Raw genomic sequence first — 16299 nt, 5'->3', positions numbered from 1 at the left:
TATAGATCACCACAGTCCACCAAGCCACACAGGGGTACAATTCACAACAACCAGGGCATAGAAAGATACAGTTCACCACAGTTCCCCAAGCCATACGGGGGTACAGTTCACAACAACCTAGCCATACAAAGGTACAGTACACTACAGTACACTAAGCCATACAGGAGAGAGAGAGAGAGAGAGGAGAGAGAGAGAGAGAGAGAGAGAGAGAAGAGAGAGAGATGAGAGAGAGGAGAGAGAGAGAGAGAGAGAGAGAAGAGAGAGAGAGAGAGAGAGAGAGAAGAGAGATGAGGTTACAGACATACAAAGCAAGGTTTGCTATCATTAACCACATATTGAACAAAATGGGAAGCCTTTCTTTGCCTCTGTATATTATATTAATGTTATAGGGGTTGCATATCAGAAAGATTGTTAGGGACTGTTGTAGAGGAGTGTTGTGTGATGATTGATAGTGAGGAACAAGCCAATTGCCAATTTTAACTGAGTAAGTGCCCAGAAATGTAAAGAAATTAAGTGGTAGGGTGTGGAAGTTAAGATTAACTGCAGGTGACAGTCAAACTTGACAGGGGTGAAAGGAAGGAGGTAACAAGTAAATTATGCTTAGAAGCTAGGCAGTGAGAGAGGTGGGGGTTATGTTATTCAGAGATAATCAGATATAGGAGTGGGATTGTGTTCACTGTTCTATACTGAGAGGATGAAATGTAACCATCGCTAGACAGGTGATTGAAGGCTGAAAGTATGTGAATGTTTGTATGTATGTCTGTTGCATGTATATGCATGGATGCACATGTGGCAACAGACTCCCATATCCAATAAAAATTAAGCTTTCAAATTTTTAAACTTGTCCAATATCATGAAAAAGAAAGAAGAATTATATGAACACAAACTTTATTTTGTCTACTCATTTATAGAGGGGGAGAAATAATCATCATTTACATTCCATGCTGGCATGGGTTGGACAGTTTGACTGAGGACTGGCAAGTCAGAAAGCTGTACCAGGCTCCAATCTGATCTGGCAAGGTTTCTACAGCTGGATGCCCTTCCTAACACCAATCACTCCAAGAGTGTAGTGGGTGCTTTTTACATGCCACTGGCAACGACCATGCTCGAATGGTGCTGGTGCTTTTTATCTGCCACTGGCACCAGACCAGTCAGACAGTACTGACATTGACCCTGCTCAAATGGTGCTTTTTATGTGCCACCGGTACTGGACCAGTCCGGCAGTACTGGCTGTCGGTCACAACAATGATTTCACTTGACTCAACAGGTCTTCACAAGCAAAGTTTATTGCCCAATGATTCAAGGGTACTCTTAAATGGGCCAGTTATGCTACACTGGCATAGGCCACCGTTACGGCCTCACTTAGCTTGTCGGGTTTTCTCAAGCTCAGCATATCTCCAAAGGTCTCAGTTGCTTGTCATTGCCTCCATGAGTCCCAATGTTCAAAGGTCGTGCTTCACCACCTCATCCCAGGTCTTCCTCTTCCATACCAGCGTGGTCGCCTCTCTTGCATACCACATCTGATGCTTCTTAGGTCCAAATTTTCTCTCAAGGTGCTTACACTCTGTTGTGTATGCACACTGATATTACACATCCAGCGGAGCATACTAGCTTCATTTCTTGCTAGCTTACGCATGTCCTCAGCAGTCACAGCCCATGTTTCACTGCTGTGTAGCATGGCTGTTTGCATACATGCATCATACAGTCTACCTCCCACTCTAAGCGAGAGGCCCTTTATTACCAGCAGAGGTAATGTCACTAATATTAAAAATAGGGGATGATATTTGTCATTTTGAGAACTATTGAATTATTATTCAAAAAAAGGTGTCAGAACAAAGTAGAATATTATTGCAGATTGATTAATCTGTCTGAAATATCGATTGATAGATCTTTGGTAAGTTCCCTCCACCAAAGTACAAGGTATAGAAGTAGAATAGGAGAATTGGTTGACCCTCGATGTGATCAGAACAATCTCCCCTTCCAATGGACTCCATCCCTATCAAAACAGGAAAAAAACAAATCTGTTGCTGTATAGTGAAATATGAAGAATGAGTAAAATGATAAACCCATTATCTTTTAAACCGGACATGTCTGACCCAAATATTCTAACTCTTTTATCTTCAAACCGGCTACACCCAGCCTCTCGTAACTACTCTACAAGTTCCTAAAAATTAACAATTGCATCATTGAAATTTTGAAGAGGCTAAGAGATAAAGCATAATTAATTCAAAACAATGTGAATAAATGTATAATACATTTGACTGGGTAATCTGAATGCTAAAGAGTTAAAGGAATGAAGAATCAGAGGGAGTTACTGAGATATTGGAAACCATGGAATAAATGTTGTTGGTATGGATCATTTATTTAACTAATCAGATTGTACAGCAATGTGTTATCTTTCTCATCTCTCTTCAGTTTATTTCTTACACAGAACTCAAGTGGATCAATATCATGATTAATGCATAAAACAGGTCTGTGTGGTAGAGATCTGGTCTATAAGTAACAGGTCTATGTTGTATATGTTGTACAAAGGAACTGTAATGTAGGGAAATAAGATACGGTTCACCTGCCTTCTCATTGTTGGCTGTCCAGCTGTACTGAGTCTAAAACTCACACCCTACCCATTGCATCTAATGTAAGCAGCTGCTACTACCAATCCCTCAGGCTCGCTTTGCCCCAAGCCAAAAGAGGGCAACCCTCATCTTGCTTCCCTCACATCCTCTCTCCTCCTTCAGTCAGGCCCCTTGACCATTGCTGTCACAGGCCTTTCCTTCCAGTTCATTTCATCCCCACATGCACCCCTGATCTCAAAGATCACCTCCTCACTTTACTGTATGTCAAAATCTGTCATCCACCTGGGGTGGATGCCTCACATGCTGTGATCTCTGTAGAGAGGGAGCCTCATTCTCTTCCTCTCCTCCACCTTTATTGTCCAATGAAGCAACAATTCTGTGAACATCCAAGTCGTGATGTGGCACTCCATCAACAGAAACATTATTTTTGGAATTAACAGCCATCACTGTTCCCCTGTTCCACAGAGATGTGCAGCATGCCTTTGGGGGCTTGACCCAGACTTCATCTCCCACCTCCATGAAGATAACCCTCTCTCTTCTGCAGGGCATTCTGATGGTTTACTTGGATGTCGCCATTCATATCTGAATATTACTCTGTGTGGCCTGTCCTGATTGGTGGGAGGGGTACATTTTGTACCAAAATACTGCTTCCAGTGGTGAGATGCACCCCCCCACCTCTCTGCCATGGCCTTAATCATTCGATGGTGTCTTTCCACACTCCCATTTCAACTTGGCCTGTGAGCCACTCTGAAGAAGCAGCACATGTTCCACTTATCAAGCATTTCCTTCAGTTTCTCCAAACGAAATACAGTACCATTGTCCATCAGCAATTGGTCCACGGGCCACTCCAGGAATATCTTGTTCACGCTACATGCAATCTTGTCTGCAGGGCCTATTTTCAATTCCCTCCAAATGGCCGTCTGATCCGACGCACAGTTGACCATCGAGAGATATGTCCCCTGCTAGTAGTGTGTCACATCCACCACCAATAGTTTCCAGCTGTGTTCTACCAAGATCTTTCTCTGATCATACACACCTGAAGCAGGGTCAATGGATTGACACCTATCACAGTTCCAGACTATGTTTTGGATGCTCTGTCTAGTAACGTTGGTGTCAACCCTCCTGGCAAGATACAGGGTTCTACCCACATCCATATGATGCATGGCATGCAATCTTCTTAGTTCCAAGTCACTTAACCGACACACTGGCTATCCCCTGCTTTGAATCTTCTGGTTCCACCAACCAGGCCTTTTTCACCCTGGTTAGAATGTCTGCCTTGTTCCTTTCTGAAGGCACAAAGACATTGCTTAGCTTCAAACCCAATTCGGCAGCACTTTACTAACGTTTGCAGCCCCTTTGGTTCAAATCCTCTTTTCAATGGTGATCACTGATCCTACCCAGCCAAGCATGATGGCCAAATCGGTTCGGATTTCGATGGAGTGCAGTCTTCATTTCAGGGCCAAATTCACCCCCTTTAGCACTGTGTCCAACTCAGCCATGTTGATGTGGTTGTAATTGTCTGCTTTTCAAAGCCAAGCTGTGTCCTCCACTTTGATGCCTCTGATTTCCAGTACAACCCCTATTGCTATGCTGCTTACCCTGTGGAAGGGAACAACAACAATGAGGAAATATATTTACACACGAATGCCGAAATAGCTTGTTGTCCGAGGGAACTGTAATGTGAGGAAATAAGATACAGTTCACCCACCTTCTTCTTGTCAGCTGTCCAGCTGTACTAAGTGCAAAACTCGCACCCTACCTGTCGCACCTAATGTAAGCGAGCTGCAACTACCAATCCTGCTAGCTCGCTTTACTGACATCTGTTCACAGTGAGTGCCCCAAGCTGAAAAAAGATGACCCTGATCTTGCTGCCCTCACTTCTTCTCTCCTCCTTCCTGTTCTGGTCAGGCCCCTTTTGGTTCATCTCATCCCTACAGTATAATGGTGCCGCCTCGACTGGCTTCCGTGCAGGTGGCACATAAAATACACCAATCCGACCGTGGCCGTTGCCAGCCTCGCCTGGCACCTGTGCAGGTGGCACGTAAAAAGCACCCACTACACTCACGGAGTGGTTGGCGTTAGGAAGGGCATCCAGCTGTAGAAACATTGCCAGATAAGACTGGAGCCTGGTGCAGCCTTCTGGCTTCCCAGATCCCCGGTCGAACCGTCCAACCCATGCTAGCATGGAGAACGGACGTTAAACGATGATGATGATGAATACCTAAGAGGTCTACATTATATAGATCCAGCCTATCTCTAACAGGTCTATGTAATACAGTGATCTATAATACTTAATAGGTCTACATCAAATAGATCTGATCTATAAATAAAAGGTCTATGTTGTACAGTGGTCTACACTACCTAATAAGTCTACATTATATAGATCCACTCTATATTTAAGAGGTCTATGTAGAACAGTGGTCTATAATACCTGATAGGTCTACATCATATAGATCTGGTCTATAAGTAACAAGTGTCTATAGTAAGTGGTTTATAATAATAGGTCTATGTCATATAGATCTGGTCTATATCTAACAGGTCTTCATACTATGGTGGTCTTACAGATCCATATATATATATATATATCATCATCATCATCATCATCATCGTTTAACGTCCGCTTTCCATGCTAGCATGGGTTGGACGGTTCAACTGGGGTCTGGCAAGCCTGAAGGCTGCACCAGGCCAGTCAGATCTGGCAGTTGTTTCTACAGCTGGATGCCCTTCCTAATGCCAACCACTCCGAGAGTGTAGTGGGTGATTTTATGCGCTACCGACACAGGTGCCAGACGAGGCTGGCAGACGGTCACGCTCGGATGGTGTTTTTTATGTGCCACCGACACAGGTGCCAGACGAGGCTGGCAGACGGCCACGCTCGGATGGTGTTTTCGGTGTTTTCTTATGTGCCACCGACACAGGTGCCAGACGAGGCTGGCGAATGGCTACGATCGGATGGTGTTTGTTACGTGCCCACAGCACGGAAGCCAGTCAATGCGGTACTGGCTACGGTCCCGTTATATATATATATATATCATACAGAGCTGTACAGTACAGATCTTGCCTGTAACTGTTACAGCAAAACACAATTATTGAAGAGAGAAGAGTTTTGTGACAGCAGAGGCTAAATGTCAGTTATTTCCTGTGGCAATCTAGAATAGCTTAAATGGTTTTTACCTTACATTTCTACTAACAGAGATCTCTATGATTTATAACAAATTCTACTCATCATATCTGTATAAATTAACTTTCCCTACAATATCTTCTGTAGTAAAAAATCTGATAGCAATAACTGTAATATTAATGAATGAATAAAGAGTGATATTACATATTGCTCAATAGTTAATTACTAGTTATGGTGACTTACCCAATAGAATATTAATGAAGATGAAGTGACTTCATTGCTTTTGCTGTTATAATAGTTGTAAATGCTACATTTAGTGGTAATTTTATAAACTGCATCTATTGCATAAAATAAATGGATTCAGAAATAGTTGAACAATCACTTCATAGTTTGTGATACGTGAAATACAAGTCACAGGGATTATATATAAATATATATGTATACTCTTTTACTCTTTTACTTGTTTCAGTCATTTGACTGCGGCCATGCTGGAGCACTGCCTTTAGTCGAGCAAATCGACCCCGGGACTTATTCTTTGTAAGCCCAGTACTTATTCTATTGGTCTCTTTTGCCAAACCGCTAAGTGACGGGGACGTAAACACACCAGCATTGGTTGTCAAGCAATGCTAGGGGGACAAACACAAACACACACACATATATATACATATATACGACAGGCTTCTTTCAGTTTCTGTCTACCAAATCCACTCACAAGGCATTGGTCGGCCCGGGGCTATAGCAGAAGACTCTTGCCCAAGATGCCACGCAGTGGGACTGAACCCGGAACCATGTGGTTGGTTAGCAAGCTACTTACCACACAATGCACATGCATACATTTATATATTTGCATGTGTATACATGCATATGCACACAGAAGCAGCAGAATGACGACACAAATATTTCAGCTGACTCAAATACTTGCTGGTTCATGAAAGAATAATTTTATTAATCTTGTTAATCTTTAGAAGTTGAGGATTATTGAATATTCCTTTTGAAGAATGAAAAGAAAGATGCAAAAAAAAAAAAAACCCAAAATACACAGCAATTGGATTATTATAAAAAAATTTTCTTCTTTCCTCAAGGAATAAAGAAATATGATTTTTTTTCAAAACTATTTTAAATTTTGCTTTTGGATTCAGTTTGCAAGATTCTTTATGTGAGTTTGTGTGTTGAAGCATATTCTGTTGTGTCTGGGGAGAGTCATTCTCTTTTAGTGGCTTATAATTTAACACACACACTGGTAAAATTTCCGCTCATTTACTTATTTACTTTTCTAAAATTTTTATTGTGTCTTGCAAGAGTCAATAACTGTCAAAAAGGTTGCAAGATGCAATGAAAATTTTAGAAAAATAAATAAGTAAATGAGTGGATATTTTACCAGTGAGTGTGTTAAATTATAAGGCAATAAAAGAGAATGACTCTCTCCAGACACAACAGAATATTTTAAATTTAATTCTCTAAATATAACAACAAAAGAAAGTTGCTGCTTTTGTTGACATCATTATCATCATTTAGTGTCCATACTCTACGCTGGCATGTTTATGAATTTGATACTATAATTTAGAAGAAAATTAAGATTTCAACGAAATGTATAAATTAAACCGAGTTTATTTTATACAAGTTGTGAAGCTAAAATCTGCCATTTATTTTGCAGTACATTATGGCATCAAAACAAAACATTACTATGTTCAATAATACATTTTAATTATTTTATTTTGATGTCTGCTTGGGCTAATTGCCAAGTAAAGCGACAAATAAGAACTGTGGTAGCAAATAATCAGAATAAGAAGGAAATCAAGCCTAACCCTTTCAATACCAACCCGGCTGGAACCGCCTCTGGCTCTGTAGCATAAATGTCTTGTTTTCATAAGTTTTGAATTAAAATCTTCCACCAAACCTTAGTCGCAATTTATGTTCCTTACACCAGCTTAATGATAACTAAGTTATTTTACTAAATTCTTTGTTAATTTAAAATTAATTGAAAGAAACACAGAGCATCTCAAAATAATTACGGTAACAAAAGGGTTAAAGATGTTTCGTTCTTTACTCCAACTATGAGCCTTCATTGTTCTGTTGTTTTTCCAGAGTTTTCTTATTTTTTATGTCGGTGGAATTACAAATAAAACAAGAAAAATTACATAAAAGGTGTCAGAAATAAATAATGCATGATAAAAACTTTTACTCTGCTTGAATAAATCAATTTAACTATTGAATTAAGATTGCTATGTTAAGATTTCAACTTCAAGCTAAAGAAGTTATGTTGGTTTTGATTTCTTGAATAATGATAGTTGTCACATGGCCCTGAAACATGAAAGAACATTTTGTAAGAATTGTAATTCTTGCCATTTAAGCATGAAATTTGTATTACCATGAACAATTAGAACAGATTATATTAAAACAGATTTCAGCTCAAATTATATTTACTCTGTAATTTATAAGATGTGGAGGCACATAGCTTAGTGGTTAGGGTGTCAGCATCATGATTGTAAGATTGTGGTTTCGATTCCTGGACCAGGCGACACGTTGTGTTCTTGAGCAAAACACTTCATTTCACATTGCTCCAGTTCACTCAGCTGGCAAAAATATGTAACGCTGTGATGGACTGGTGTCCTGCTCAGCTGGGGAACACATACACCATTGAAACCGGGAAACCAGACCCATGAGCCTGGCTAGGCTTTAAACGGGCACATTTATTTTAATTTATAAGACATTTGTAAGAAAGTCAAGAGACTAATTTTATTTTAGAACCAAGCGTTTCTCAGCTTCAGAATAGGTACAATCATCAGCATTCAGATTATTCTGTTAAATCTTGCTGAGGTCAACTTTTCCTTTCATCCTGTCAGGGTTGATAAAATATCAGTCAAGTCCTAGAGTCAATGGGATGGTATTGACTAAGTTGCTCCCTTCATCTGCTGTCCTTGTGCCTAAATTAGAAACAAATGTTCACTAAATAGACAGTTATAGCTAGGTCACTTGATTTAGTAATATTGATTTAAAATTTTGGCACAAGGCCAGCAATTTCAGGAGAGGGAGTAAGTTAATTACATTGACCTCAGTGTTTAACTGGTACTTATTTTACTGATCCCAAAAGGATGAAAGGCAAAGTTGACAACGGTGGAATTTGAACTCAGAACATGAAGATGGACAAAATGCAGCTTAGCATTTTGCCCAACACGCTAACCATTCTACCAGCTTGCTGCCTTACTTGATTTAGTAAAATTAGTAGCTTTAATTAATTGTTAATTAAACATTACAATTTTAATTAAGGCATGTTACTGTAATAAGAATTAGGTAATAACTGCTTAATTAATATTGTCTTAGCAATCCTTTCTACTATAGGCATAAGACCTGAAATTTTGGGGAGGGTCTAGTCAATTGCATTGTGTGTGTGTGTGTGTGGACAAATACAAAGGCACACATACACACACACATGCATGTATACACATTATATATATGTGTGTGTGTGTATACACACATATATATATATAAAAGAAATAATTGAGATTCAGTTGAATTAGGTACTTAAGTTGAAGCACCAAGTCAGTCTGGTATTATCCGCACAGCTCGAAGTAAGGCAAATAAAATCAAAATCGAATTTTAACAAGTAGGAAAGTAGGACACATTAATATAATTTTTCTGATGTAATGATAGCATTCTTCAATTAAATGAACCCACTTGAAACAGTCATACTGCATCACTACTTGATATCCTGTTGCATATTTATATATATATATATATATATATATGAAAGAAAGAAGATGTTCAGAATGCTGGATGGTTGTAAAAATATATATTTATTTACATATCATATTATTACTTCATATTAGCGCTTTCAACTACTCCTGTAATTTCATCAGAAATGTATGTTTCATCACACACACACATATATATATATATATATATATATATATAATATATATATATATACACACACACACACACATACACACACACTCACAAGGCACTTGTTGGCCTGGGGCTATGGTAGAAGACACTTCCCCAAGGTGTCATGTAATGGGACTGAACTTGAAACCACACACTCTTTCCTGCACCTGTAAAACTATTGAGTGTGCCCAAAATTAAATATTTTGTTCTGTGACAACAATTTGAACTCATAACCTACTGAGCAATATTGTAATCATTGTTAATTAATGAGAGGAAAAGTCAGCTGGGGAGAGAGTATGTGTGTGCATGTGAGAGAGAGAGTAAGAGAAAGTCCATATGTGTGTACATGTATGTATGTGAATAGGTATATATGAGAAACAAAGAGACAGATAGATAGATTGACAGAGTGTGTAAATATGTATTTATGTATATACATATGTTTGTGTGTAGTGTATGTGCATATCTTCACGGGAGGATGTGAGTATGAGGATGTCATCTATGTACCTAGTGAAGAAGGCACTTGAGCGGCTGATGTTGAGTGCTCGACATTCCTGTTGGTTCATGGTTAGTAGGCCCGACAGACTGGATCCCATGGGGAGACCTGTTATCTGTTTGTATATGAGGTCCTGGAAAGAGAAGTAGGTGTTGTCCATGATGAAGGACAAAAGTTGATGTATATCAGCTGTGGTAAGTCTGAAGCATTGGATGTCGGACGCTATTATGCAGTCAGTCAATAAGTTGACCACCGAGAGTGCTGGTACCATTCTGTACATTGAAACAACGTCAAGACTAAAGGCATATCTGTTTTGCCTGAGTTGGTCTAGGGGCAATTGGTGCAGTCTTTTGATGATTTTGTCAGAGTTCTTGACATGTCTAGGAAAGGTGGAGAGTATGGGTTTCAAGATGTGAGAAAGTAGCAAGGATATTTTATATAGAGGTCCTTCTATGCTGGAAATGGTGGATCTAATCTGGATTGTGTTGCTATTCTTGTGTGTTTTTATGAGGTGATAAAATCTGGGTAATCTCCTGTTCTTTGTAATGAAGTTGTTCTTGAATTTATTATGTATTTGTCTCCGTCTACAGATGTCTGTCCATGCGGTGTTACTTTGGTTCTCAATCCTGGTTGCAGTTATACCTGTCACTTCAGAATATAGCCTGTCATTGCTTAAATGTTCCAGTGCCAGTTTATCATATATTTCACAAGAAATCATGCAGATTTCTTTTCCTTTATCTGATGGTAAGTATACAAGGTTTTTGTTTTTTGAGGACATGCATAAGCTTGCAAGGAATAAAGCCAGTATACTCTGCTGGATGTGTAATATCAATGTGCATACTCGACAGAGTGTTAATGCATTGAGAGAAAAGTTGGACCTAAGAAGCATCAGATGTGGTATGTAAGAGAGACGACTGCACTGGTATGGTCATGTGGTGCAAATGGATGAGGGTAGCTGTGTGAAAAAGTGTCACACCCTAACAGTTGAGGGAAACTGTGGAAGAGGTAGACCTAGGAAGGCCTGGAATAAGGTGGTGAGCCACGACCTTCGAACATTAGGCCTCACTGAGGCAATGACTAGTGACCGAGACCTTTGGAAATATGCTGTGCTTGAGAAGACCTAGCAAGCCAAGCGAGACCATAACCCATGGCCTATGCCAGTGGTGTAACCAGCCCATTTAGGCGTACCTTTCTTTCATTGGACACTAAACTCTGCTTGTGAAGACCTGTTGAGGCAAGTGAAATCGAAATCAAATTCAATGACAGCACCGCATGACTGGCATCCATGCTAGTGGAGCACTAAGAGCACCATCCGAGTGTGATTGTTGCCAGGGCTGCTGACTGGCCCCTGTGCTGGTGGCACGTAAAAAGCACCATTCAAGTGTGATCGTTACCAGCATCGCCTTTCTGGCACTTGTGCTGGTGGTATGTGAAAAACAACATTTGAGCAAGGATGTTGACAGTGTTGCTGGACTGGCTCCTGTGCAGGTGATACGTAAAAACACAATTTGGGCATAGCCGTTGCCAGTACCGCTTGACTGGAGTGGTTGGCATTAGGAAGGGTATCCAGCTGTAGAAACTCTGCCAGATCAGATTGGAGTCTGGTGCAGCCATCTGGCTCACCAGCCCTCAGTCAAAACCGTCCAACCCATGCCAGCATGGAAAGCAGACATAAAACGACGACGGTGATGATGATGATATATATATATATATGTATGTATATATGTGTGTGTATGTGTTTATTGCAAGTATGTAAGCAGTTGGTGCATTTCTGTGTGGGTATGTGTGTGTGTGTGTGTGTGTATATATATATATATATATATGACTGTGTGTGTGTTTTTGTGAATGTACATGTTTCTAGTTCAGACATGCAATAGAAGAGAAAGTTCCTAATCCTGACCTAATTATCTCCCCCATCCACAGCACCTGTCCAAGATCACCTTATATGAATCATGTTGACACCTGTCTTTCTAACTAGATTACTACTGGAACATGTCAATCACACAAAGTGAGAGACTTTCTAAGACATTTTCAGTGAAACATTCCAATGTTTAAGACAAGCCTATACAGCTCATCCTCTCTCTCTCTCTCTCTCTCTCTGTGTCTGTCTGTCTGTCTCTCTCTCTCTCTCATACTCACTCACTCGCTCACACACACACACACACACACACACATACACACACAGGTGGTCTATATTGGTTTCATGATAAATACTGCCAACACATCCCCTGTGAAACATTCCAATGTTTTAAGACAAGCCTGCACAGCACCTCTGACACACAGAGAGCAGGTGGGAGGTCTAATTGGGTTCATGATAATACTGTGGACATTTTAAACCCTTTTCCTGGTCAGTTTTAAACAATAAACAAAAGGAAATGCTAGGATTTTATTTTTTTACTCTTCATATCTAGTACAATGGCCCAATGACTGAGAGATAGGTTAAGCAGCTGGACAACTGATCACATGATCATAAGTTCAAGCCTTATAATGAGAATTATTGTTCTGGGGCATATTGTTTTTATTTTGTGTGACTAAACTAGATAAGCCAGGCTCTATGTGGTTCTCTTTCATAGTTCAGTGGTTAGCAATAAGATGGGAAACATTCAATTGTAAGAGCTATTATTCCAACAAGTCAACTATTCCACTCATATTAATGGAAAATTCAATGTAAAACAAGAGAAAAATTATGCCTTTCCTTTTTCCCTAATCAACATAAAAAAAGGATATTCCATGTGGGAAGGTTACAATTGTGTCAGATCTGTGAGACTGTCAAATAATACATATTTTTTTTCAGCAGCTGGTCCACAGAATTTATGAAGAAAACTTCATGGGCCACAAAGTATAAATTTATACAATAATGTAATAGGAAATAAAACTCAGAATGGATTATCAAAACTTTGGTATGGGTCACTGGTGGTCCACCTGGACAACATTGTGCATCATCAAGATAGGATCAATACATAGAAAATCACGAGAAAGAAACTGTAGCCAAATCTCCCTCAAATTCCCATTTAAAAAAATAGAGCATAATGAATAATGAACTCAGGGATATCATATCAGAGAAAACATAGTATGTCATGGCTCTGACCATAGACATGCCCAGTTGGGGCTCCTGGGCCTAAGCAACAACAATAACAACAACAGAAAACAATAGTAGTAATAGTTTATATCCTTTCAGTTTAAAGATAGCAACCAGTTTGTAGAATCTCAGTGTACAATCTGGTGTGCAATCTTTAACTAAAACTGGATAATTAAACAATTAGCGGTTCGGCAAAAGAGACCGATAGAATAAGTACTAGGCTTACAAAGAATAAGTCCCGGGGTCGAGTTGCTCGACTGAAGGCGGTGCTCCAGCATGGCCACAGTCAAATGACTGAAACAAGTAAAAGAGTAAAAAAGAGTAAAGAGCTTACATACCATGATTAAGGCGAAATTAATTAAAACTTTTCAGGATATAGCTTCATTTCTTCAAATATTCTCTGTTCTATAAGAGGTACCATCTTATGATCAGAAGATAAATCACTGCTAACAAACACTTGTTTTCCAGTTTTCTTGGCTGCAAATAATAGTGTCAGAAGTGTAACAATGTTGTATGAATTTGGTTAGTTTCACTGGAGTACAAGAAAAATATTCGATTTTATTCCTCCATTTAATGATGCTAAAGGTATTTAGCTTTAATAAAATTTCAGAAGCCATAATTAAATAATTTGTCTTCATTGTGGGTCAGTCTTTCTTCAAGTTAAATACAAGAAGAGAAACCATTGTCTTAGATGAGATAAAGTATAACAGTTATATTTCAAAGAGATAGTCTTTCTGTAACGCTGTTTTAACTGGCAATGAATTCCTTACATTACTTTTTGAGAAAGTGAATCAACCCTTCACCATTTTTGTTGCAGACATCAACTCCAACCTGAGATATGACTTCTTTTGGATAATCTTATACTACATATAAAAAAATACAACCAATATAAAAAGATCCTTGAAGGTGGCAAGCTGGCAGAATTCTTAGTGAGCTAGGCAAAATGCTTAGTGGCATTTCATCCATCACTATGCTCTGAGGTCAAATTCTCCCAAGGTCTACTTTGCATTTCATCTTTTTGGGGTTGGTAAAATAAATACTAGCTAAGTACCGGGGTTGATGCAATCAACTTACCCACTCCCTTGAAATTGCTGGCCTTGTGCCAAAATTTGAAGCCAATATGAAAAGACCCTTAACTCAGTAACTACATCCTCAAAATATATTAACCCCTTACCCAACAATTATTTTGAAAATAAATGTATTTTTTCAGACATATTTTTTGATTGTTTTATTTTACTATGATTTTGGCGAGTCTATCTTTTGAAGAGTTAACTCGCCAGAGATAGAAAAAAACGATTTCGGTCAAAACGCATATATTCGTAAGGGGTTAAGATGAAGTTTAGCATTGCTAAATGTTCCTGCCTGATTTTAAAACAAGAGAAAAGTTACAAATCAGTCTAGCCATATTGCAATGTCATTATGTTAACTACTTCTCCAATGCCAGGTAACAAATGCTACAAACATTGTCGGATAGACAGAAACATTCTATGATGATGTTAGCAGCAAGGAATGTGTGACCAGAATGAACTCACAGAGTTTTTAATAAATCAATATATAACAGTGTTTTTCATACCAGCAATGATAGTAACATGAATGGGTGCTAGCTGTTTCATTGATATAAAAACTCATAAATTATTAGCAGCATTCTATCAATAGGAATATCGATTGTGCTCCCTAAAATGAAAGTAGGAGGCAGTGGTTTAACATCAGTCATGTGATCATTGAACTATCACATTATATACTTCTATAGCATGTATTAAATACCAAACATTACACAGCACCCATATATGAAGCAAACAAATTTGTGGATGGGAGAAGAGCTCCTTGGAAAATATATTTTTTTTGGCGTTAGGAAGGGCATCCAGCCGTAGAAACACTGCCAGATCTGACTGGGCCTGACGAAGCCTTCCAGCTTCACAGACCCCAGTTGACCCGTCCAACCCATGCTAGCATGGAAAACGGACGCTAAACGATGATGATGATGATGATGATGATGACCAGGAATTCACAATCAGAGAAGCTGGATTGCTCTACCCCCCAAAAATATCAAATGAATATGAGGTGGAGGTACATGTCTTCAAAAATGAAACTGGATCTCCTACTCTCAAGAGTCATTGAATGAACTAACTTCAGGGCAGGAAATGCAAATGTGGGCAGTGATAAGAAGCTCCCTCATTTACCAAATGATGTCTATGTTGTCAAAAAATTACAGATTGGCAGTAACAAAGGTAACTACAAGTTTATCAAACCCCAAGCTTAATTTGTTCTCATTATGATGGACAGACCTTTGTGATGCAGGAACTTGAAGAAATAAGAAAATACTTCATGCAGAATATATATATATATATAAGTTCAGCAAAATTTAGATTCAAATGAATATGGTACTTAAGCTAGATGCACCAGAATTTTGTATGGTGTTATCCATATAAATCCATGGGGTGATTATAATCAAAATAAGCAACAAGAATACCTTTGGTAATTTGGAAATTTCCAAATTACTGAAGATATTCTTGTTGCTTATTTTGAATATATATATATGCAGTTCCTTTAAATGATTCCCAGAGGGTTGTTGACTGAGGCAAACTCGAGGCAGGGACTAATTGCCATTGACAAGTGTGGTTTGCCAGAAAAGTTCAAAGTGTGGTATTATTAGCAAACCTTTAAATGATCTTCTTATAGTCACCAGAAGTGCATAAAATTTTCTCTCTTTCTCTCTTAACATATACACACACACACAGTCACACACACTGTCTGTCTGTCTATTCGTCTATCCATCTTATCACCATACTTCACACTCTAGTGCCTTCAGGCCAATTAGGAGAATCTCTATGCAAGAAAAAAAACAATCGACTCTCCCTCATATTACATCTTCACAATGTGTAAAAAAAAAAAAGGAAGGACACATTGACTAATGTGGTTCTAGATATACTGTATCTGAAAAAATAAAGCTGATGGGATGATCATATCTGAAATATCTTTGATTGTAGGTGTACTTAATCAGGACTGACTTGGGACTAAACAACAATGCTACTGCTTTATCCAGAACAACTGGTTATAAAAGCACTCAGAAAATAATATAGGAAATTTCAGAGCATTAATGATAAACTCAACACCTCTTAACCCTTTCGTTACCAACCCGGCTGAAACC

General features: G+C 38.9%; 1 protein-coding gene across 3 annotated transcripts in view; it reads right to left on the bottom strand.

Moving 5' to 3' along the window:
* The window catches only part of LOC115211884 (proteasome assembly chaperone 4), a 112505-nt gene that overhangs the window by 6347 nt on the left and 89859 nt on the right, over positions 1 to 16299 (bottom strand). The window contains exons 3-4 of one of the 3 annotated variants that reach the window (XM_029780626.2): positions 13490 to 13628; positions 7663 to 7995 (exon numbers count right to left, since the gene is read on the bottom strand). In XM_029780626.2, the coding sequence (XP_029636486.1) occupies positions 13510 to 13628 (119 nt within the window). In that variant the 3' untranslated portion in view covers positions 7663 to 7995; positions 13490 to 13509. Of the gene's footprint in view, positions 1 to 7662; positions 7996 to 8341; positions 8619 to 13489; positions 13629 to 16299 lie in introns of those variants that run through there. The other 2 variants (XM_029780625.2, XM_029780624.2) reach the window with 2 other exon arrangements.

Source organism: Octopus sinensis, linkage group LG5, assembly GCF_006345805.1.
Source record: "Octopus sinensis linkage group LG5, ASM634580v1, whole genome shotgun sequence".
NCBI classification, from domain to species: domain Eukaryota; kingdom Metazoa; phylum Mollusca; class Cephalopoda; order Octopoda; family Octopodidae; genus Octopus; species Octopus sinensis.
This window is presented reverse-complemented; position numbering and strand designations above follow the sequence as displayed.